At 36.3% G+C, this 22,820-nt stretch overlaps 5 protein-coding genes and 2 long non-coding RNA genes across 11 annotated transcripts; 2 read left to right on the top strand and 5 right to left on the bottom strand.

The window, feature by feature from the left end:
* Positions 1-6: 6 nt before the first annotated feature.
* LOC105312669 (uncharacterized) lies at positions 7-3,242 on the bottom strand. Of its 2 annotated transcripts, none has more exons than XM_019996175.1 (11): positions 3,132-3,242; positions 3,016-3,053; positions 2,840-2,971; positions 1,510-1,687; positions 1,327-1,462; positions 917-1,273; positions 820-857; positions 628-762; positions 399-576; positions 223-349; positions 7-172 (listed from the first exon to the last, which is right to left on the bottom strand). In XM_019996175.1, the coding sequence occupies exons 1-6, from the start codon at positions 3,208-3,210 to the stop codon at positions 1,198-1,200; spliced, it is 639 nt and encodes a 212-aa protein (XP_019851734.1). In that variant the 5' UTR covers positions 3,211-3,242; the 3' UTR covers positions 7-172; positions 223-349; positions 399-576; positions 628-762; positions 820-857; positions 917-1,197. The 2 variants fall into 2 exon arrangements, with proteins under 2 accessions (XP_019851734.1, XP_019851733.1); XM_019996174.1 differs by lacking the exons at positions 2,840-2,971; positions 3,016-3,053; positions 3,132-3,242 and adding exons at positions 1,744-1,875; positions 1,920-1,957; positions 2,041-2,156.
* A 1-nt stretch (position 3,243) lies between these two features.
* Positions 3,244-5,311, bottom strand: LOC109581771 (uncharacterized). Of its 4 annotated transcripts, none has more exons than XM_019996178.1 (6): positions 5,205-5,311; positions 5,100-5,137; positions 4,918-5,049; positions 4,694-4,871; positions 4,503-4,638; positions 3,244-3,413 (listed from the first exon to the last, which is right to left on the bottom strand). In XM_019996178.1, the coding sequence occupies exons 1-6, from the start codon at positions 5,290-5,292 to the stop codon at positions 3,338-3,340; spliced, it is 648 nt and encodes a 215-aa protein (XP_019851737.1). In that variant the 5' UTR covers positions 5,293-5,311; the 3' UTR covers positions 3,244-3,337. The 4 variants fall into 4 exon arrangements, with proteins under 4 accessions (XP_019851737.1, XP_019851736.1, XP_019851735.1 ...); XM_019996177.1 differs by lacking the exons at positions 4,503-4,638; positions 4,694-4,871; positions 4,918-5,049; positions 5,100-5,137 and adding exons at positions 3,459-3,594; positions 3,659-3,836; positions 3,887-4,018; positions 4,069-4,106; XM_019996176.1 differs by lacking the exons at positions 4,503-4,638; positions 4,694-4,871; positions 4,918-5,049; positions 5,100-5,137; positions 5,205-5,311 and adding exons at positions 3,459-3,594; positions 3,659-3,836; positions 3,887-4,018; positions 4,069-4,106; positions 4,177-4,307 and having other exon boundaries at positions 3,247-3,413.
* Positions 5,312-5,372: 61 nt separating this feature from the next.
* LOC100632411 (exportin-2-like) lies at positions 5,373-8,750 on the top strand. The gene is made up of 2 exons (XM_003386429.3): positions 5,373-5,487; positions 5,578-8,750. Exon 2 carries the CDS (start codon positions 5,584-5,586, stop codon positions 8,494-8,496), a length of 2,913 nt encoding a protein of 970 aa, XP_003386477.1. The 5' UTR covers positions 5,373-5,487; positions 5,578-5,583; the 3' UTR covers positions 8,497-8,750.
* A 731-nt stretch (positions 8,751-9,481) lies between these two features.
* LOC109581766 (contactin-4-like) lies at positions 9,482-12,423 on the bottom strand. Its single transcript, XM_019996165.1, has 8 exons — positions 11,992-12,423; positions 11,651-11,774; positions 11,196-11,480; positions 10,775-11,068; positions 10,305-10,568; positions 9,873-10,031; positions 9,725-9,826; positions 9,482-9,679 (listed from the first exon to the last, which is right to left on the bottom strand). Exons 1-8 carry the CDS (start codon positions 11,992-11,994, stop codon positions 9,537-9,539), a joined length of 1,374 nt encoding a protein of 457 aa, XP_019851724.1. The 5' UTR covers positions 11,995-12,423; the 3' UTR covers positions 9,482-9,536.
* A 1,885-nt stretch (positions 12,424-14,308) lies between these two features.
* On the bottom strand, positions 14,309-14,656 carry LOC109581768 (uncharacterized). Its single transcript, XR_002184758.1, has 2 exons — positions 14,574-14,656; positions 14,309-14,520 (listed from the first exon to the last, which is right to left on the bottom strand). It is a non-coding gene; the product is annotated as an uncharacterized LOC109581768 (long non-coding RNA).
* Positions 14,657-14,930: 274 nt separating this feature from the next.
* On the bottom strand, positions 14,931-15,693 carry LOC109581765 (uncharacterized). The gene is made up of 2 exons (XR_002184757.1): positions 15,469-15,693; positions 14,931-15,314 (listed from the first exon to the last, which is right to left on the bottom strand). It is a non-coding gene; the product is annotated as an uncharacterized LOC109581765 (long non-coding RNA).
* A 209-nt stretch (positions 15,694-15,902) lies between these two features.
* LOC100634189 (atypical kinase COQ8B, mitochondrial-like) lies at positions 15,903-22,211 on the top strand. The gene is made up of 13 exons (XM_019996173.1): positions 15,903-16,279; positions 16,334-16,394; positions 16,833-17,024; positions 17,316-17,401; positions 17,465-17,605; positions 19,027-19,108; positions 19,310-19,403; positions 19,460-19,601; positions 19,808-19,915; positions 20,357-20,422; positions 21,350-21,436; positions 21,559-21,731; positions 21,976-22,211. The coding sequence occupies exons 1-13, from the start codon at positions 15,932-15,934 to the stop codon at positions 22,070-22,072; spliced, it is 1,677 nt and encodes a 558-aa protein (XP_019851732.1). The 5' UTR covers positions 15,903-15,931; the 3' UTR covers positions 22,073-22,211.
* The last annotated feature ends 609 nt before the right edge of the window (positions 22,212-22,820 follow it).

Raw genomic sequence — 22,820 nt, 5'->3', positions numbered from 1 at the left:
AACATCTATGGATCAAATTAATTTTTAAATGCAAAAACAGCAAAAAAGCAATGTTGCATGCAACTAAGTATTCGCAGCAAGTTTAGTTTATATGTCTTTCAGTTAATGTAAGCATTCTCCAGGGACCTCCCACACCAAATTACTGAATGGGAAAGTGGTAATGTTCAAATACCTATAGGAAAAAGAATGCAATGACACATTAGCTAGTTAGATTATACTTACGTAAAGTGCATGTTCCTTTGGTGTATTGGTGCTGTGTCTATGTTTTCATAGCTCTCAATTACTGGAACACATATCCTACTTTCATCATATGCAGGAGCATAATATCCATGGAAAACTCCACCACTATCTATATTGCATGTCAGCAACTCTCATTATGATTGCATATTTTCATTTACCTGTATCAAGTCTAAAATAATCAGTTTTCACTCCAAGGTTAGGTATAAAAGAGCCATATACATCAATGTGGCGGAATGTTGCATCCTCAGGTGCACTAAACCTTGGGAACTGTGCATCAGGTGGTATATCTTCCTCTGTGCATGTATGTGCATCCTCATCCAGTGTGTATGACTTCCTCTACAATGGCCATGCACTATGACATGAACACTATTCATGTACAACACTTACTGTGTCATAGAAGTACCATTTCTTTATATAGTCACGGCCATCTTCGAATTCAGCATTATAAGTGTAGTGTAGCCATTGTTTGGTCCTGTTATAGAATATGTACCCAAAGTCACTCCTCTTCCTAGCATAGTCTGCCTATTATTATCATGTTAACTTGTAAAATTGAGGAGTTATTGTGTGCAATTGACTTACCACAAGAATGTTGCCACTCCATGCATCTGGAGATTCATCTGTATAATAATAGTGAAATATGTAGCTATACTAGAAGTGAATAAGAGCTCTCACTTACAGCATCTCTGAACTGGGCCTGGCTGCGCAAAGCAATAGGCAAAGCAGGTTAAAGCAACAGCAGCAAGGAGAAAGGTCTTCATTTTTAGCATGGGGTGGTGAGCTAAGGTCAAGCTAGGCAGTAAAAATAGCACGTAAAAGAATTTGTGATATTCATTGATGCAAATCAGCACTATATGAGAAAACACACCACAATGCTAATTATATTTATGACAGCTTGTCAGCAATAAACAAACACAGCAATGCAGTTCATTGTTCTTTGTTGCATAACAATAGGAGGCTTTAGTTCCTCTCTCTACATGCAGTAGGAAGCTCCCAAATAAATGGAGGGATTGGATCAGTAGTTATATTCATGTACCTATGCATTGAAAATTATGATTAAAAAAGTATTATAACATAAAATGTTCTTACGTCCAGTGTATGTTCCTCTGATGTGTTGGGATTGTGTCAATATTCTCATAGCTCTCAATAACAGGAACACACATGAAATCAGTAGCAACAGATTCATATAGAGGTGAATAATAGCCACGATATGTTCCACCAGAATCTAGAAGGATAGAGTTACCCGAATCCCTATTATAATGTTTCATATACCTGTTCTCAATCTGAAGTAATCAACTGTCACTCCTAGGTTGAATGAGTATGCACCCAATCGATCATAATGTATGAACTCAGATCCTCGTGGACTCCCAAATGTTGGAATAAACTCATTTGGGGGAATGTCTTCAACTTCACAAGTATTTGCATTTTCATCGTAAAAATATGATTTCCTCTATAAATGCATACATTATGTAAAGAGTTATGTATAGACTCATGGCATTTATTTACTGTGTTATAGAAGAGCCAGTGTTTGTCTATATCTGGTGTCCCTATCCTTGATTCAAAGGAATACATCAACCGAAACTCAGTCCTGTTATAAAATATGTACCCACGATCACTCTGCCCACTGGAGTAATCAACCTATTAATACTACATTAATAAGGTACATTTCATGCTTTGCATACCCGAAAGAAGAAACCACTCCATGATGAAGGGGACTCAACTATACAAAAGAAATGATAAATTTAATAACTGATCCATGCCATGAAAGATTTAATTTAGCTGATTTTCGAACAAGTCACTTACAGCATCTTTGGATGGGTATTGGCTGGCCAAAGGCAACACCAGCACAAACTGCTACAGCAAGAATGACAGCAAAAAGTTTGCAAACCATTTTGGTGGAGCTCAAGAATTTTTTGCACCAAGTTATTAATAGTTATGAAGTTATTAAAATTTTTAATACTAATTATATTTATAACAGCTTGTCAGCAATAAACAAACACAGCAATGCAGTTCATTGTTCTTTGTTGCATAACAATGGGAGGCTTTAGTTCCTCTCTCTACATGCAATAGGAAGCTCCCAAATAAATGGAGGGATTGGATCAGTAGTTATGTTCATGTACCTATGCATTGAGAGACAAGATAAAAATTATGATTAAAAAAGTATTATAGTTTAAAATGTTCTTACGTCCAGTGTATGTTCCTCTGATGTGTTGGGATTGTGTCAATATTCTCATAGCTCTCAATAACAGGAACACAAATAAAATCAGTAGCAACAGATTCATATAGAGGTGAATAATAGCCACGATATGTTCCACCAGAATCTAGAAGGATAGAGTCACTCAAAGCCCTATTATGATGTTTCATATACCTGTTCTCAATCTGAAGTAATCAACTGTCACTCCTAGGTTGAATAAATATGCACCCAATCGATCATGATGTATGTACTCAGATCCTGGTAGACTCCCAAACAATGGAATAGGCTCATCTGCTGGAATGTCTTCAACTTCACAAGTATTTGCATTTTCATCATAAAAATATGATTTCCTCTATAAATGCATACATTATGTGAAGAGTTACATATAGACTCATGGCATTTATTTACTGTGTTATAGAAGAGCCAGTGTTTATCTATGTCTGGTGTCCCTATCCTTGACTCAAAGGAATACATCAACCGAAACTCAGTCCTGTTATAAAATATGTACCCACGGTCACTCTGCCCACGGGAGTAATCAACCTATTGATACTACATAAATAAATTAATTTTTGCACTTTGCATACCCGAAAAAAGACGCCACTCCATGATGGAGGGGACACAACTATAATACAAAAAGAAATTAATTTAATAACCCATGCCATGCAAAATTTAGCTTAGCTGATTTTCGAACGTCACTTACAGCATCTTTGTGGCTGGCCAAAGGCAACACCAGCACAAACTGCTACAGCAAGAACGACAGCAAAAAGTTTACAAACCATTTTGGTGGAGCTCACGAAAATTTTTGCACCAAGTTATTAATAGTTATGAAAATTTTTAATATTCATAAGCAGTATAGCAAGAATAGTAGCAATAACAGCATAAACAGCACTTAATCAGTTCAATGTTTTATTCTCTCTCTCTGCATGCAGCAGGTAGGTCCCATACAGCAGAAGGGATTGGAAAAGTAGTAATATTCATGTACCTATGAAAGATAGTATCATAGATTATAATAATCATGCATGCTTACGTCCAGTGCATGTTCCTCTGATGTGTTGGAATTGTGTCAATATTCTCATAGCTCTCAATAACAGGAACACACATGAAATCAGTAGCAACAGTCTCAAACTCAGGTGCATAAAAGCCACGATATGTGCCACCAGTCTCTATATATACGAAGATTATTCAAATTGTATATAAACTGCATTTTATACCCAAAGACATTTATACCTGTTCTCATTCTAAAGTAATCAGTTGTCACTCCTAGGTTATATGTGTATGCACCCAATCGATCACGGTGGACATACTCAGATTCACTTGGAGCTCCAAACCTTGGAATGAGCTCATCTGATGGAATGTCTTCTATACTACAAGTGTCATCCTTATCATAGTATCTGTATGATTTCCTCTATATGCATTAAAATCAAAGTCAGCTATAATCGTATCATAAGTACTCACTGTGTTGTAGAAGAGCCAATGATTCTCATACTGTGGGACGTCTACTGTTGGCTCATGAATGTATAGTAGACGAAACTCTGTCCTGTTGTAAAACATGTAGCCATGAGTAAGATGCCCACTAGAATAATCAATCTATAGATCATGTAAAGCTTATATTATGTTTTTATCTTGCTTTTTCTTACCCGATGAAAGTGGCCACTCCAAGCTGAAGGTGACTCAACTAGAACAAAAGTTAGTTGTTATTTAAAGCCTATGGCTATTATTTCGGTACTTTTTGCTAAAACACTTACAGCATCTTTGAGGTAATGGTGGCTGGCCAAAGGCAACACCAGCGCAAACTACCACGGCAAGAACGACAGCAAAAAGTTTGCAAACCATTTTGGTGGAGCTCAGCACAAAGTTATTAATAGTTATGAAATAATTAATAATTCATAAGCAGTAGACCTAGCACTATAACAGCATTAACAGCACTTCATGAGTTTAATGTTTTATTCTCTCTCTCTGCATGCATCAGGTAGGTCCCATATAGCAGAAGGGTTTGGAAAAGTAGTAATATTCATGTACCTATGCATAAAAAGACATTATCAACATTATAATAATTATCATGCATGCTTACGTCCAGTGCATGTTCCTCTGATATGTTGGAATTGTGTCAATATTCTCATAGCTCTCAATTACAGGAACACAATTGAAGTCAATACCAGAGGAATCAGTTACAGGTGCATAAAAACCACGATATGTGCCACCAGTCTCTATACGAAGATTATTCAAATTGTATATAAACTGCATTTTATACCCAATTTATACCTGTTCTCATTCTAAAGTAATCAGTTGTCACTCCTAGGTTATATGTGTATGCACCCAATCGATCCCGATGTACATACTCAGATCCCCTTGGAGCTCCATATGTTGGAAAGTACTCATCTGATGGTATGTCTTCTATTTTGCAAGTTTTATCTGTTTCATAGTATCTGTATGATTTCTTCTACAAATCAAGTCAGCTATAATTATAATGATTATAATGTACTCACTAAGTTAAAGAAGATCCAATGTTTCTCATACTGTGGGACGTCTACTGTTGGTTCATGAGCATATAGTATACGCAGTTCCGTCCTGTTGTAATACATGTAACCATGAGTAAGATGCCCACTAGAATAATCAATCTATAAATTGTGTAAAGCTTATATTATGTTTTTATCTTGCTTTTGCATACTCGATGAAAGTGGCCACTCCAACCTCCAGGTGAATCAACTATGTTAAAAAGAACAAAATTAGTTTTTAAACCTATGATTTCAGTACTTTTTGCTAAAACACTTACAGCATCTTTGAGGGAATGGTAGCTGGCCAAAGGCAACACCAGCGAAACCTGCCACAGCAAAAACAAGAGCAAAAAGTTTGCAAATCATTTTGCTTATGGATTAGCTACAGTGTAGCTCGGTTGGCAATCTTAAAATTATTCATAGCCCGCGTGTTGTTTGTGCGCATGCTCAGTAAGAGACTCCATTTGGGCAGTGAGTCTGAGTGAGAGGAGTTGAACCGTGTCTGCTGCTTTTCTTCCTATATCTACGCCAATTTTGATCATCTTTAAAGCTTAAACAAAAGTAAGGAGCTTTCTTATATATTCTAACTGTTTAACTATCATTTATCGAGTGTACTTTACTGTTTCCTTCTCTCCCCACCCTTCTCCCTAGTAAAATATGGAGGCCACACCCGCCAACATCCAAGCCGTAGCCACGTACCTCACTCACACGTTATCTGAAAACTACCAAGTAAGGAAACAAGCAGAGGATTTCCTTATCTCTGTTGAGACCACACAGAACTATCCAATGCTCCTCCTCCAAATAACAGACGATCAAACCATCGACACTCACACTCGTCAAGCTGCCTCCATTGTTTTTAAGAACTTTGTCAAACGCAACTGGAGGATCGTCGATAAAACCAGCACGATATCTGACGTCGATCGACAGCTCATAAAGACCCACATTGTCAGCCTGATGCTTAAATCCCCTGAGGCACTCCAGAAGCAGCTGAGCGATGCCATCACCATAATAGGACGAGAGGACTTCCCCAATAACTGGCCCGGACTCATTGAAGAAATGGTCGGCCATTTTAAAACTGGAGACTTCCATGTCATCAATGGGGTTTTACGTACCGCCCACTCACTCACTAAACGGTATCGTCATGAGTTCAAATCACAGGAACTGTGGATGGAGATACTTGTTGTACTTGATGGTTTGGCTGCTCCACTCACTGAGCTATTAGAGGCGACAATGCGACTAGCCTCGACCAACTCTCAGAATCCAATCGCTCTCAAGGTTTTGTTTAGCTCTCTCCTATTCATAGCAAAGATATTCTACAACTTGACGTATCAAGAGCTTCCGGATCATTTTGCCGAGAAGAACCTCGAGCCGTGGATGGTCCACTTCCACACATTACTAACGACCACAAACAAACTACTGGAGACCGATGGCGATGAAGAAGCCGGCCCTCTGGAGCTTGTTAAATCACAGATATGCTCCATAGCGACCATGCTAGCTCAAAAGTACGACGAGGACTTCTCTCCGTTTTTATCGGATTATGTCAAGACTGTTTGGAATCTACTGGTATCTACTGATGCCCGTCCTAAGCACGATATGCTTGTGAGTATGGCCATTGAGTTCCTGGCTTCAGTAATAGAGAGACCCTCTTACCAGCACCTTTTCTCTGATGAGACCACCTTGCGGACTATCTGTGAGAATGTTGTAGTTCCTAATATGAAATTCCGTGAGTCTGACGAGGAATTATTTGAGGACAACGCCGAGGAGTATCTGAGACGAGACCTTGAAGGATCCGATATTGGGACCCGCCGACACTCAGCTTCTAATCTTATTCGCGGTCTCAGTCGATATTTTGAGGGACCCATTACTACCATATTCTCCTCCTACATCTCTGCAATGTTGCAAGAGTATCAACAAGACCCTGTCAAAAACTGGAAGAGTAAGGACACAGCTCTCTATCTCATCTCGGCACTCGCCACTCGATCTAAAAACTCTCGTCACGGTATCACTCAAACGAGCGATTTGGTTAATGTGGCAGACATTTTTACAGTTCAGTGCATACCGGAGCTGTCTTCCCCTGACGTCAATAAGCAAGCCGTCCTTCGTGCTGATTCCATTCGGTTCCTAATAACGTTTCGTGGGGTCTTGCCTCGCCCGTTGCTACTCCAATCTCTCCCTCTCCTTCTCGTTCACCTCACCTCAAACAATACCGTAGTTCACACTTATGCAGCTCACTGTATTGAGAAGCTCCTCCTCCTTCGTTTAGAGGGAGGAGCTATGGCACTCCTCCCTGAAGACATTCAGCCTCACCTCGAGACACTCCTCACTAACTTGTTCAATTGTCTGAGGAAGGAAGGATCACTAGAGAATGAGTACATTATGAAAGCCATCATGAGGTCATTCTCCACGATGAAGGAGAGTATAGTCCCTTATGGAGAGACACTTCTCAAGGAGTTAGTCGCAAAGCTTGCCCTCGTCTGTCAGAATCCTAGTAAACCTCACTTCAATCACTATCTTTTTGAGAGCATCTGTTGCATCATTCGTTATAGCTGTAAAGTCAACCAGCAGTCCGCCAGTAAATTTGAAGAGGCTCTTTTCCCTATCATTGAGAGTATCCTTGTACAAGACGTAGCCGAGTTCCTGCCATACATATTTCAGATTCTGTCTCTGTTGCTCGAGCTCCGCCCTTCCCCTATTCCCCCGGCATACATGACCATTTATCCTCACCTGTTGAGCCCCACCCTCTGGGAGAGGCCTGGTAACATTCCTGCTCTCGTTCGTCTCTTACAAGCTTTCATTGAAAAGGCACCCACTGACGTTGTCGCTAGTAACAGGCTCACTAATTTACTCGGAGTCTTTCAGAAACTGATTGCATCGAAATCTAACGATCACGAAGGTTTTTACATCCTTGGTACAATGATAGAGCACATCGATATGTCCGTCTTAAGGCCTCAAATGAAAGATGTCTTCACGTTGCTGTTCAGGCGCCTCCAGTCCTCTAAGACCACCAAGTATGTGAAAAGTCTTGTCGTTTTTGTCTGTCTGTATGCTGGGAAACATGGTGGGTCCGAGCTCCTCCAATTAGTCGACTCCATACAGCCAAAGCTCTTTGCTATGCTCCTGGAGAAGGTGATAATAGCTGACGTTCAGAAGGTCAGTGGATCCACGGAGAGAAAGATCTGTGCCATTGGTATAACAAAGATCCTCACAGAGACGCCAGAGATGCTCTCAGACATGTACATGGGTCTATGGCTGCCTCTCCTCCAAGCACTCATCTCTTTGTTTGAGCTACCAGAGGAGGGCACACCAGAAGACGAGACATTCATAGAGATTGAGGAGACTCCAGGCTATCAGGCTACCTATTCTCAACTCATTATGGCCGGATCCAAGGACTACGATCCTTTCCAGTCTCTCGTACCGAATGCTAAGCTCCTCTTGGCTCAATCCTTGCATAGGCTTTCGTCGGAGCACCCGGGGAGGTTCTCAAATATGATTACTACTGGTCTCACTGATGAAGCCACTCTGTTCTTGCAGCAGTATTTACAGCAAGCTAACATCTCAACACTGCTCTAGTCTATGCACTCTCTTACTGACTAGTGTTAATACAAGTAAATGTAATGTCCACCTCTTGTATTATAGTAAACTTTTTCTCTCTCTCTCTCTTTTATTATTATTATTATTATTATTATTATTATTATTATTATTATTATTATTACTATTATTATTATTATTACTGTTAGATTAACATCAACTAGCTTGAGTTTTTGTTATCTTTTAAAAGCACACACACACCACCTGGTTTCTTACATTAGTAAAAGAAAAATTAATAATGTTGAATGAAAATGCATTTGCAGCATGTTCAGTGGCTGCTGATAATTATCATGGTGCATGAAGTAAAGTAGTACCATCTATGGTAGTACATAGCTCATTTAGCATCACTAGTGTCATCTTAGGCAAATACACTACCATTATATCCAATTAAATAATAGTAAAATTAATGTCTAAAAGTCAAATAGGTTTGTGTCTTGGGAAGGTGAGTTCATAAATCTCTTATTTCAACTTAAACTTCTCAAAGATAAAATTAAAAAATTCCTCATACATAGTTTAGGCCTATACTGTTATTTCATCTTGTAGCATCACTCACTAGCAGTAAGAGTAGAGTAGTAACCACTAGTGATCCCGGGCAGCACCACATAAAGGCTACACTACATTGCTGTCAATAGATAATAATAATTAATCATAAAAATAATAAAAAATAGTAACAAATATAAATAATAACAAAAATAAAAATAATGATTATAATTCTTAATGATAATATACATAATGAAGATAATGATAATCATGTAAAAATGATAATATTTACTACAGAATTATTATTTTGGCCATCAGAAAGGGCTATAGGAGACAAATCTCTATTTATATTACATTTGCTAGTACTGTGGTACATATTATCAATGTTTTTATGCATGTAGATGAAGCAGATTCCAATCAAAATTAGATTTTAGTATACATTTCTGGAATTAATTTTGTTTTAAAATTTCAATTGTCACACCAAGAATTCTTAAATCACAAAAAATATTAAGCAAGAAAATATTAAGCAAGATATATAGTTCTTATATTTGTATTTCTTCATAAGTCACATCATTCTGTTGTATTGTAGTCTCACCATAAGCTGGATTAATATTGATATTTAATTTATTAATATCTTCATATGCTGCATTAGGAATGGTACTGATGTGTTCCGATGAGAAAGCCCCTGTAATAATAAAGAATAATTATTCCTAATTCACTAATGTCTTACTCTTCTTGTTTTTCCTCTTAGCATATACAGCGATACTCACTGTGATTATAACTATTATAACAATAGTTGATGTTGACAATAATACTACTGGTATGATGACAGCTACATGCATAAATATATAGGTGTAATATCAAAGTGTAAATCTAACCAGTACTAGCTGTAGTAACTGTTGTGCTGGTAAGAGATGGTGTATCAGTAGGTGCATAAGATAGTGCCTCAGTAAGAGATGATGTATTAGTTGGTGAATGAGATAGTTCCTCAGTAGGAGATGGTGCATCACTCATAATAGAAGAAATTGTATCCATATCTAAGAAATACTTCTTTTAAATTGATTATGTTGGCTGCATTATCATTATAGGCTAGCATAGCTAACTGCTTTTTTACTAAAATGGCATTGATGCTATTACAAAAATAGATTGTGCTATGTGTAACTATATCTATGCATGTAGCTACCAGTATACAAAAAATTAATGTACATGATTAATTTTAGCATTAGCTTTTCTTTGAATATCAACATTAATTTATAAGCAATGTCCACAAAAGGGCAACCAACTCATTATAATATTTTATTGCAGCTTACATTGTATGTGTATTTCTATTGACTGATTGGTAGTTCTAACATCATCTGTCACTGAACAAATATAAAATCCTGAAGAATCCCGTCTAGCATTCACAATCATTAGTAGAGGCTCTTGTAGCTGGAGTAAAGTCTCAGTGCTGGAACTTGTAGCGAAATACCATGATATATTGTTAACTGGTAAGGAACTAGTGATATTGCAATGAAGAGAAACATTATCACCTTCTCTGATAATATCAGGACCATCAATTGTAATAGTTGGTGCATCTATAAAAAACAAAAAAAATATAACTAATGATAATAATGATAGCGCCAAACATGCAGCCAAATATAATTAATATGTGGCAATATTACAAAAAATATTAGGAGTCCTAGCAACTTTTTAAAATAGCCAATATTTCATAATCTACTCCAACGGCCAATATTTCATAATCTACTCCAACATTTTTCTATTCCTCTATTCTTTTTTATACCTGGGTAAGTGACATTAACAGTTACACTGCTGTCTCCATTAATAGTCCTAACTCGTATTGTATAGCTGCCTATAAGACTAGACCCCTGACCTGTTATAGCTAGAACAGTGTTGTTTGATGTTAGCATATAAGATGATGTATTGTGGATGAGCTGCTCATTATGATGCCATGTTATATTGTTAGGAGTTGGTGGAGGGTCTAAACCATCAACATAGACCCTAATGGTAGCAGTCATGATAATAGTAGAACTTTTTATTAGTATTGAAGAATTTGATGTATAAATAGCTGGATTATCTAATGGTAATATAAAGTAAAATAAAGGTAATATAAGCCAAAACAAGAGGAAGTCAACCAGATGCATTAACCCATAGATACACATACACGTTTGAATACATCACACACAAAAATGGACTATAATTACCAATGGTCACAAACACACTGTCACTAGCTCCAGTGTCTGATAGACAGGTATATAGCTCTCCATTAGTTGGACTTTGAGTGAAATTTAAGATACCATTCGAAGACTGATGAGGGGTACTGGTATTATTAAAGGTCACTGGTTCACCATTTGGATTGATCCATGTTATATCACCTGAACCTTTACACTGTATACGAAATGAAGGAGATGAAATGAAGAGAAGTAGTGATGATATGATGATGGAGATACTATTATTCTCTTGTGGGAAGTAGATAATACGTATGCCTCCTACAAAAAGAAAATCATCATCATACATAAACACACACACCCATATACAATAACCTAAAAAGGACACACACAAACAAGGTTATGATACAATAAGAAACATACATTTGAAACAGATATCATGTAAGAGGGAGACAGAGAGTATAACAGAGTGCATATAGATATATATTTACCAGTAATATTTACAAAAGATTCATTTGATTGTGAAGAATTAGTTCCATCAGTAAATCTTGCAACACAATAATACAATCCACTATCTGATACACGAGCATTGGGTACTATTAACACTGATGTTAACTATAATAATGATATTGGGAATGAGACATAGCATTATCAATAAAGCTCATTATAATGCATACATACATGCATGTTTGTCTAGCCTTATTTTGCAAGTGTTTGACAATAACTGCATGCATGATTCCCCTTGCAAATAATGACAAATAATTTCATGCATTTTCAAAAAGATTATGTATTTTACAGACTACAGTACTACACCACAATGGCTTAAACTAACCATTATATGATAAGTTACTTTGGTGTGAATGATGTGTCCATCAGGCAGTGCTGATCCGTTAGATCTATACCACTGGATGCTAATGATATCAACTGATCCTTTCACTGTACAGTTCAAAGTAAATGATTCCCATTCAATTAGGCTCAGTTCACTCAATGGATGGACAATCAAACTAAGAGCTACATAAATATTGAATCAATCAACTGTAAAAATTAAACTAAAAACTGTGACTATAGCAATCATTATAACTATTATAACATAAGTTCTAGCATGTAAATTATAATTTAAGCCTTAAAATGAACTTAAAATTTTATGGGGATCGACATGGGGTCATAAATTTAATGGTGACATGTTTTTTTAATTTTTTGAAGGCATTTGCAAATCATGAAAATGAAAGATGATAAACAGTAGATGTAACAAAACGATATAATGTCAATGTGTAAAAATATAACTACACTTACAGAGTACCATTAGTCTAGTTGTAGCTGATACATTATCCTTTACTGTTATATCATACTCTCCAGCATCAGATGCATCCACTGACTGAATGTTTAATATCCGATTATCGAAAGTAAAATTATATTTATTTGATGAGGCAGCAGTAATTAAAGCACTATTAAAGGACCATGTTATGTCAGTAGATGTGATGAATGGCTCTGATGAGACATAGAACTCAATGGAGACATTGTTACCAGCAAACACAGTGATGTTTTCATGTATAGATTGTACTGCTGGATTAGCTAAGTACATGTAAAACAACAGTAGTAGTGTAAATATATTCAATCATTTTCATCACTTTGCATATATAGCTGGACCAGGTTGCATGCACAATATAGCTACCGTAGTTATTAGCTTTTTATACAGTAACATAACAAACACCAATACATACAACAACACTTGTCTTCTCATTTTCACTTACTAGTAGTTATCATTAGAGACACTGATACACTATCATTATGCCTACATATATATATTCCCTCTCTATCCATTGCTGGAGTAAAGAAAGAGAATCTAAGGCCTGGAACCATACCAGAAAGTGTACTTTGTGATCCTCCCAAGCTAGCCCCATCTCTCTGCCACACTAAAGAGCTACCATAAGTTACTGAAGTGCAGTCAAAGTAATAGTCTGTATTGACTATATAAGTTGCTAGACCTTTCACAATTTGACTGATGATTTCATTACTCCTTAATCTCTGTCTGATGATAGGATCAGTACCTGTTAAAGTGAGAAACTAATGGATTTTAAAAATACACTACTGCTATAGATTATCTAGTTTGATTGTAAGTGTAACTCCCCACAAGTCACAATTAAGCCAATATTTTTATGTTAATGTTTGCAAACAATTATTACAAAATTAGCTTTATTTGAATCTAGAACCAAATTTAATTCGTGCAACAAATGAGATGCCAGATATTGCACCTAGATGTACATATATAGCAAAAGGGGAAACTTTAAAAATGAATTGTATTCATTAATTATTTGAATGCATCCAAATCTAACTTATAACTTATTTCAGTGCACATATGAACTCACTTGAAACTGATGAGATAATTGATAATAAGAGAAGCAATATCAAGCTCCATACATTCATACTGCCCCTTGATGAGAAGTAAAAGCATCTATAACTAGATTATAACAAAGCAGAAGAGCCCACTGTAGTGGTCAAATGGCTTACCGTATCGTTTCACTTTGACATGTTAATACTTCTCAGTGGTCATGTGACCAGCTTATAGTGTAAACATAAACAAAATGACTTCCCCTTCCTCTCTTTTGTTGCTTACCTCAGGCTCAGAGAGAGCACTCACAATAACTGCTGACGCTGTGCTGACTAGAACCTAGTCCTGCCTACGCAAACCTGGGAGAGGCCAATCAAGGATTCTCTCCTCAGGGAATTAAAGCCAGCAACTATAAGTGTCACCAGATAATAGCACTATATACTGGATACTGCTCTAGTTTGTATGTTTATTAACATATGCACTCATATTTAAGTGTACATTGCAATATACAATGCAATCAATGTACAAGTACATTGCATATGATTGGATTCATATATTTTATTATATAGTGTTGAATGTTCATGCTGGCATGGTCACCAATAGAGAGTCCTCACAACAGAGCTGATATCATTATATTACGATAGTATCATCAGCTCTCTTGTGTATTGGTGTGTATCCTATAGAGCAGCAGCATTATTATCAGTTGCAGGAGATAATTATAACAGAATCACTTATTTTTTATAGTACACCTATTACCAAGAGAGTGTCTAACTGCACTATAGTAGCTGAAACATTACTCTTGCTATTACTATGGTCACACTTTTATTGCTAAAGTCCAAAGTTTTGTGTTTTTTAATCAAATACAATTAGTTAAAGACATCAGTTTTGAATTCATAATTTATGTCTATTATCTCACAGTACCTAAAAACTGAGTGGGGTGTCCATTCCACTGGCAGCTGCTGTTTTAAAATTAGCTTTACCAAACCTGTAGTCTATCTTCACATCAATGTAATGACCTTCACCAGTATCAACCTATTATTGATAAATCATTAATCAGTACTAGTATGCTGTATTGCTATTCATACCCTGACTAGATAAATACTTCCTTTTTTGACATATTTGTAGGCAGTGAAAGTGCTGTATTTAATCTTCTGCTCAACTTTTGATTTCACCTATTTAAAAGCATATGTAATGTTCATGATAGTGTCATTACCAAACCTTACTGACGATGCTTTGCAGTGCTACACTACTGGTGGCTGAAGTTGGCTCTGTTATATCCTGTGATACACTGTCTGGTATATTTGGTACACTTTTAAGACTGGCCATGATCTCTGCTGTCGTGATGCCAACGGTACCGAAAGTCATAAGAGCCTGTATAATTTTATTGTAATACATTTGACAGTATGAATAATTAATGAGTTGCTACTTTATTTTATATTTAGTTTTCATTTAATAGTTTTACTATGAAATTTGCATACAATACACAGAACATACATATTTATCACCATAAAAAACATCAACCAGTTTAAATAAACTATAACAGAACTGCAAGCAACTGATGTCCTTGACTTTACCGGATGCGTACAGTGTTCTAGACAACTCCAGCTTCTTGTCCATTTGCTTTATTGCTTACAACAATATAGTAGCTAGAAGAATATATTCCAGAAGTTTAAAGTTGTTCCAGCAAGAAATAAGGATGCTGTGGTCTCTGAAAGTCAATGGCACATAATATGACTATAATGACAAGTATAAAATCTAGCTCTAAAAGGATTTCAAACAATTCTATTGAGGTAAAATGACTTGATTAATGATCCTGAATGTGGAATCTGTAGAAAAAAGGAACAGAACAGTCAAAATATGGCATGAAAGAATGGACCATGCAGGCTGAATCTACATTATGGATGCAACTGTCGTTCTAGACAACAGTATCAAAACAAAACTTTGCATACACAAAGATCTACTAATAGGCCAGTTGCATACCTAATTCTGAGCTGTTCTGGCCAGTCCCAGTACTATTATATACCTAGATAGTGTACACCATGTTCCAAACAGCGACAATAACAAGCAAAATATACTTACATTTCAGACTGAAAACTAACCAATTGATTCTATACCTTTTTGCTTCAAGTTTGAGTTTGCTTCTTAGAGCTATAGACTACCCACCATCTTGTAAACTGCACAAAACTAAACACAGCTTTAGCCATCACTTGGAAGCCATTATGACGTCACTTGGAAATAAAATTCACGTGAGCTTACCGTGCATCGCGACTGTCTGACTCTTGTAGTTTTCCAAGGGGGTCTAATTTGTCCTCAAATTTGTCACAGTTTTCAAGAGTTTTGGATACCACGTTGTTATAGTATACTGACTAGCATACGAATATTTTACGGATGAGCATGCGCACAATTGCTTCCCGCCAAGTTATGTAGACATATGTAACCGATCATGGCGGCTGGTAGGGACCTCTTCGCTGTTTTCACTGGCGCTTCCCGAGTACTGAACGCTGGCTGCACTAGTCTGTCCTCTGAGATACGCCATGTTGTGTCTAACTCCTCTCTCTTGTCTTCTCTTTGCTCTCCCTTTACGAACACAACTCGCTTTGAAGATTTAGACTTTTCAGATTTTGAGGATTTAGAGAGTGATTTTATACAAGACGTGTCCTCCTTCCCTCCTCCTCCCTCTGGTGCCTCTGATTTCCCACCCAATTTTGGTAGGCGTGGTTTACATACGTACCCTCGTCTTTCTGCCGATCATGCTGAGGAATCTAGCAATGAAAGAGTTAGAAGTAAAGTTGTGAGTTGGGTTGTTTTGGTGACTGTTAATTGAGTTTTGTCGTCTGATTTTTAGTCAAGAGCAAAGGAAAGAGCTGTACCGGCATCAAGAATCAACAGAATGGCAAATTTTGGAGGTACATGTATGTAAAATCAAAATTACTAGCATTTTAAAATTTGCATGATTATTGATTTTAAATTTTGATATGCATATGTATATGTACATAGTACTAACTACTAATGTGTATTTGCCCTTTGGGAAACCTTAAGAGGTGATGGTTTTATGGAGTTAATTTTATTACAGCTTCTACCCTATAGTTAGAAAATTTAGAGTGTTAAAATTTGGCAAATTGACTTTAAAAGAGGTTTGGAGGTTAAAATTTTAGCAAAATTTAACTCTGTGCATGCTTCTATGGAACTCTATCAAATTGGAGAGTAAGAATTTGGCAAATGGACCTCAATTCGCCAAAATTTTACTCCACCAAGCTTTCTAGCCATACGGTATTTCATGAGTGTATAGTGATCACTCCTGCTCTTTAAACATTGTATGTTCACATTATCATCCCTTCCTCTAGCGTTGGCGGCTAGTCTTGGTTTAGGTACAGCTGCAGAGGTGGCAAGGCGCTCTTTAGGAATGAGCAATGATGAGTTGTCCAAAAAGACTGACATACCTTTCCTTACTAAAGCAAACCTTGAGAGGATTGTTGATACACTCTGCAGGGTAAGGGGAGCTGCCCTCAAGATTGGACAAATGATAAGTCTACAAGGTTCATTTTAAAAACATTATTATTATTATTATTATTATTATCATTATTATTATTAACATTATTATTATTAACATTATTATTATCATCATTATTGTTTTTATTATCATTATTATTATTATCATTATTGTTTTTATTATCATTATTATTATTAACATTTTCTGATATGCATTGATGTACTTATGCTACGTAGAAAGTTTGAGCTCATTCAACTTAAATTTTTTGAGCTACGACCATTTTATGAAAATCTCAATATTATTATTATTATATTTAATTTCTTGTTTTATTTCTTAGATAATAGTTTTATGCCTGAGCCTATTCAAGAGATATTTGAGCGTGTGAGGAGTAACGCTGACTTCATGCCTTTCTGGCAGCTGGAGGCAAGTAGCTATTCACATTTCAAATATTATAATCATTTCTTTGATTTTCTCTTTGTCTTTTAGAAAGTCCTCATTGAAGAGCTAGGGAAGGATTGGTCAGAGAAACTAAAAGATTTTGATACGAAACCGTTTGCAGCAGCTTCCATTGGTCAGGTTCATAATGCTGTACTCCATGATGGAACTGAAGTAGCCATTAAAATACAAGTAAGAAAGAATAGTATTCTTTTTCATCTTCTCTGCATTTTTGACTACTGTACTTTGGGTAATAGTAGTTGGGGCAGGTCACATATTTATTTATATTATTATACACATTTGTATTTATTATATTATTTATATTTATTATACAAGTACATGTATTTGTATTTTCTATTATGTCTGTGCCCCAAAGGCTATAGCCAAAGTTAGCAGTTAGCCAAATTTTGCCGAAAAAGTTGCTCCAAAATTGAGCAAAAGCCCCTGTACTATAGTACAGGGTCATTGGCCAAATTTCGCCAAAAATGACTAGGAGAGAATTCTTTATTTTTTAATTTTTTTCTGATACATATGCATGTTCTTATGTTGTATAGAAAGTTTCAGCTGATTCCGATCAAAATTGGATTTTTTAACGAATTTTTAAAGTTGCTCCAAAATTGAGCATAAGTCCCTGTACTATAGTACAGGGTCATTGGCCAAATTTCGCCAAAAATGACTAGGAGAGAATGCTTTATTTTTATAATTTTTCTGATACATTTACATGTTCTTATGTTGTATAGAAAGTTTCAGCTGATTCTGATCAAAATTGGATTTTTTACGAATTTTTAAAGTTGCTCCAAAATTGAGCGAAAGTCCCTGTACTATAGTACAGGGTCATTGGCCAAATTTCGCCAAAAATGACTAGGAGAGAATTCTTTATTTTTATAATTTTTTCTGATACACATACATGTTCTTATGTTGTATAGAAAGTTTCAGCTGATTACAATCAAAATTGGATTTTTTACGAATTTTTAAAGTTGCTCCAAAATTGAGCGAAAGTCCCTGTACTATAGTACAGGGTCGTTGGCTAAATTTCGCCAAAAATGACAAGGAGAGAATTCTTTATTTTTATAATTTTTTCTGATACACATACATGTTCTTATGTTGTATAGAAAGTTTCAGCTGATTCCGATCAAAATTGGATTTTTTACGAATTTTTATGAAGTTGCTCTAAAATTGAGCGAAAGTCCCTGTACTATAGTACAGGGTCATTGGCCAAATTGCGGCAAGAATGAAAAGGAGAGAATTCTTTATTTCTATAATCTTTTTTGATACATATACATGTTCTTATGTTGTGTGTCAAGTTTCAGCTGATTCAGATCAAAATTGGATTTTTTTACAAATAATACCAGTTTATTCTCGCAGTGGAAAATCTGGCAAATCTTGCATTTATAAGATTTCATTGAATTAATCTTCGGTAATAGCTTGCAAACTCCAAGAGATGGCAGTGTAGATGCAAAATTTTGTGCTGGAAAATTTTGCCAAAACTGCAAAATATTTTACCACAAAAATAAACTGGTATGCAGTAGTACAATAGTAATTGAAAATGAAAACGAAAAGGAATCTATCTATTTATGTATTTAACGTTGATTACTAATTCTCCTCTCCTCCAGTATCCAGGTGTTGCCCAGAGCATTGACAGTGACATTGATAATCTGATGGGGGTACTAAAGCTTTGGCAAGTATTGCCTAGAGGTACATGTACATGTACAGCATTAGTAGAGTGTGATGCATTAGTAGATGTTAGTAGATTTAGTAGATTAGTAGATGCATTAGTGGGATGTTAGTAGAGTGTGATGCATAGAGTGTGGTACATGTACAGCATCATCTCTCCTGTCTCATGTAGAGTGTTTATGATCTGTTCCTTCTCTCTCTCTCCTTACTCTTCCCCTTTAGGATTGTTTGTTGATTCTGTGGTTGATGTAGCTCGTAAGGAGCTAGCTTGGGAGACAGATTATGTCAGAGAAGCACAATTTTGCACGAAATTTAGGTAAACTATGATCAGAATATTATTTCTTTTATTATAACTTTGTTATTTTTTTGAAGAGATTTGCTTCATGATTCTCCTGGTTTTGGGGTCCCTCGTGTCATACAGGATTTATCAACAAAGAGGGTATTGACAACAGAACTGATTCATGGAGTCCCTCTAGATCAATGTGTATCACTAGATCAACATATCAAGAATGATGTAATGATTGTTTTTGTTATTACATTGATTATATAGTAATTACTGTTGTTTCAAATCTCTCATTTCTTCCCCCTATCTTCTCTTATCTGTATTTTTGTTTCTGTACAATCTTTCCCCCCCCTCTCTTCTCTCTCTCTCTCTTTCTCTCTCCCCCTCCCCTCTCTCTCTCTCTCTCTCTCCCCCCTCTCTCTCTCTCACTCCATCAGATAGCTCTTAGAGTCCTTGAGCTGTGTCTTAGAGAATTATTTGAGTTTAAAGTGATGCAGACTGATCCCAACTGGTCCAATTTCTATTACAATCAGACAGAGGATAAGGTTAAGACATATTTATTGTCCCTTAGGACTAGTTTAATTGCTATGTTAATGTGTTTACAGTTTTTTCTCTTCCTCTCTCTCTCTCTCTCTCGTGTTTCCTTCAGCTGACATATCCTTGTTTTTATATTGACTGTTTCCTTTCTCTCCTTACTGTTGTTTCCTTGTAGCTGTTGTTTTTGTGTTTGTCTTTCCTTTCTCTCTCATTCTCTTAATTCTTCCTCTAATTAGATTTTTATGTTTTTTTCTTAAATCATGAAACCCCAGGCCTGTATTCATTATATTACAATAACTGCACACATGTTGGGTCTAATTCCATGTAAAAATGTATGAATTTCACTTTTAAGTGCCATGAAAATAAAGAGTTGTGGAGCATTTTTGTTTTATTTTTTTAATTTCTTTTTCCAATTATGTTAGTTGTGTCTCTCTTTTTTATTTTTTTAGATTTATTTGTTAGATTTTGGTGCCAGTCGTGTCTTCCCTAAAGAATTTACGGATGAATATTTAAAAGTACACTAAACATAATGCATCATAATGTACATGTACCTACAATGGATCCTTTTTTATTGCACCTTTCCTTGCTGTCCATTATTCAGCAAGCAAATGTGCTCTCCAATAAAATAAGCAGAGCATGTTCTTATCAGTGTTTCTCACAATTAAAGCATGCTAAGTGAGCTAAAATGTAAACTTCATGAGCTGACAATTAAGCCTTCATAGCTTGTTGAATAACTTTTAAAAATTCATTAAAAATCCAATTTTGATTGCAATTTGCTCAAACTTTCTACAGAATGTAAGAACATTATTTTTTATCAGGATAAACTATTAATATGAAAAATTTTCTCCTGGCCATTTTTGGTAAAATTTGACCAAAGACCCTTTACAGGGACTTTGGCCTGATTTTGGAGGAACTTAACAAGCGTATAAGTGTTAAAAATATTCCTATAATTGTTTCCACCACCTTGCATGCATAGCTGGGTTCTTATTAAGACTTATGAAGGTTCTCTCTACCTTCTAATGCTTCTAGAGAACTCTTTAGACAGTATCTCTATGTTCTCTTGCTGTTAGAAAGCTCATAATTTTGTCCCATGTGTAAGCCACCATTTTGTTTACCCTGGCCACACCCACTTATGTAAAATGAGTGTGGGCGGGTGGTTGTTAGGCCTTGTGTAAGTGTTGACATACAATTATTATGTATACATATGTATCTATGTATACCACACGTGGGTGAAATCAATTATAGGAACAACCTAGGGTAAATCCCTCCAAAAATTTATAGAGTCCAATTTTGATTAGATTTTGCTCAAACTCGCTACACAACATACGAACATGTATATCCTCTCCTACATGTAGTCATTTTGACGAAATTTGGTCAATGACCTGTACAGGGACTTGGCCAATTTTGAAGCAGTTCTATTGTTAATTATTTATTTATTTCAGATAATTCATGGAGCAGCTACAGGTGACAAGGATCAAGTCTTGACCAGCTCTCATGCCATCAAACTATTAACTGGATACGAGTCCAAAGTATTAATGATAGCAATGCAACTATCACGCATTCAGAATCACTCTTAAAATTATGAAGATATATACAAATCATAAACAAATACAACTGCCCATTAGTTACTATTTTATAATTCATTAACTAGACAATGATAAAGGCCCATTTGGACACTGTTATGATACTCGGTGAACCGTTCAGTCGAAATGAGGACTTTGATTTTCAAACCCAAGACACAACGAGACGAATACATCGTTTGATACCACTGATACTGGAGCACAGACTGACCCCACCACCTGATGAAACATACTCGTTACACAGGTAATACTCCCCCTCTTTCTCTCTATCATCAAGACTGGGGCTTCTCAATATTACGCTAGTCCTGACGTTACGTTGATGCTGGAATAGAATCTGTTTCTATTCTAGCGGAACGTATGCGTCAGAAGGTCAAATCGCCCACGCTTTTGATTAAAATTTGACGGTACATTGGCCTAACGTCATATTGTAAACCAGCCTTAGAACTCTCTCTCTCTCCCTCTCTCTCTCTCTCTCTCTATATATATAGAAAAATGGCTGGATCCTTTCTCTTATGTACAAAGCTAGGGGTTGCCATTAACTGTCATCCAATGTTTCAGAAAGTATACAACAATTACTCTTTTTGACAAACAGATACACACACACGGGCACATGCATGCACAAACCACTTAATTTTTCACATCTCAACATGTACTTCCTTCACTCTAGTATTCTATTTATTCTCATTATGTCCAAAAATAAACTATCACGTATTAGTACATGAAATCTGCTAATCCTGCTAACTGGGTTTGTCCGGCTTTAGCGAAAGCTGTTGCGCAATGCGCCACAAACAAGATGGCAATATCTAGAGATGAGTATGTAAACATGTCTTCATAGAAACATTTTGCAGCCGCAATTGGAGCGTAGGTGTGTGTCAATGAAGCTGCACAAAGCCTGATAGAATCTCTTATCACTTACCCGATAATGAATATCAATATTAGCACTCTTTTTCGATAATTAGCGTATTTCTTCGTACCACCAAATAAGGAACCGCACTGTTCTTTCTCATTCTCACTCCCTCTCTTTCTCCCCCCCTCTCTCTCTCTCTTCCTCCCTCTCTTCCCTCCTCTCTCTCCCTCTTCCCTCCTCTCTCTCTCTCTCTTCCCCCCTCTTTCTCCCCCCTCTCTCTCTCACTTCCCCCTCTCTCTTCCCCCCTCTCTCTCTTTATGACAGTTCTTTTGTGTTTTTATCATCTTAAATTAAAGGCCCAACATTATAAGATACTGGAATTGATTTGATTTCTATTCCTGCATTGTGTACATTATCAAAAGGCCTAACAACTCATAGGCAATATCCAGTATGTCAGCCATTATTCTTCAATGCAAAACAAATGCC

Source organism: Amphimedon queenslandica, unplaced genomic scaffold (assembly GCF_000090795.2).
Source record: "Amphimedon queenslandica unplaced genomic scaffold, v1.1 AMPQUscaffold_13420, whole genome shotgun sequence".
NCBI classification, from domain to species: domain Eukaryota; kingdom Metazoa; phylum Porifera; class Demospongiae; order Haplosclerida; family Niphatidae; genus Amphimedon; species Amphimedon queenslandica.
Note: the sequence above shows the minus strand (reverse complement) of the source record. Positions and strands in the feature narration are given on the sequence as shown.

Coding starts and splice junctions, on each gene's coding strand:
- LOC105312669 (XM_019996174.1), bottom strand. CDS start 2,128: ATGGTTTGCAAACTTTTTGCTGTCATTCTTGCTGTAGCAGTTTGTGCT. Junction 1,463..1,509: donor TTACTTCAGATTGAGAACAG/GTATATGAAACA, acceptor CTATCCTTCTAG/ATTCTGGTGGAACATATCGT. Junction 1,274..1,326: donor CAGAGGAACATACACTGGAC/GTAAGAACATTT, acceptor TTCAATGCATAG/GTACATGAATATAACTACTG.
- LOC109581771 (XM_019996178.1), bottom strand. CDS start 5,292: ATGATTTGCAAACTTTTTGCTCTTGTTTTTGCTGTGGCAGGTTTCGCT. Junction 5,138..5,204: donor ACCATTCCCTCAAAGATGCT/GTAAGTGTTTTA, acceptor TTTTTAACATAG/TTGATTCACCTGGAGGTTGG. Junction 4,639..4,693: donor TTACTTTAGAATGAGAACAG/GTATAAATTGGG, acceptor ATCTTCGTATAG/AGACTGGTGGCACATATCGT.
- LOC100632411 (XM_003386429.3), top strand. CDS start 5,584: ATGGAGGCCACACCCGCCAACATCCAAGCCGTAGCCACGTACCTCACT.
- LOC109581766 (XM_019996165.1), bottom strand. Junction 11,481..11,650: donor ATCTTTTGTAAATATTACTG/GTAAATATATAT, acceptor TTCTTTTTGTAG/GAGGCATACGTATTATCTAC. Junction 10,569..10,774: donor TGTTAATGTCACTTACCCAG/GTATAAAAAAGA, acceptor TGTTTTTTATAG/ATGCACCAACTATTACAATT.
- LOC100634189 (XM_019996173.1), top strand. CDS start 15,932: ATGGCGGCTGGTAGGGACCTCTTCGCTGTTTTCACTGGCGCTTCCCGA. Junction 17,025..17,315: donor ACAAATGATAAGTCTACAAG/GTTCATTTTAAA, acceptor TTTATTTCTTAG/ATAATAGTTTTATGCCTGAG. Junction 19,404..19,459: donor CAATTTTGCACGAAATTTAG/GTAAACTATGAT, acceptor ATTTTTTTGAAG/AGATTTGCTTCATGATTCTC.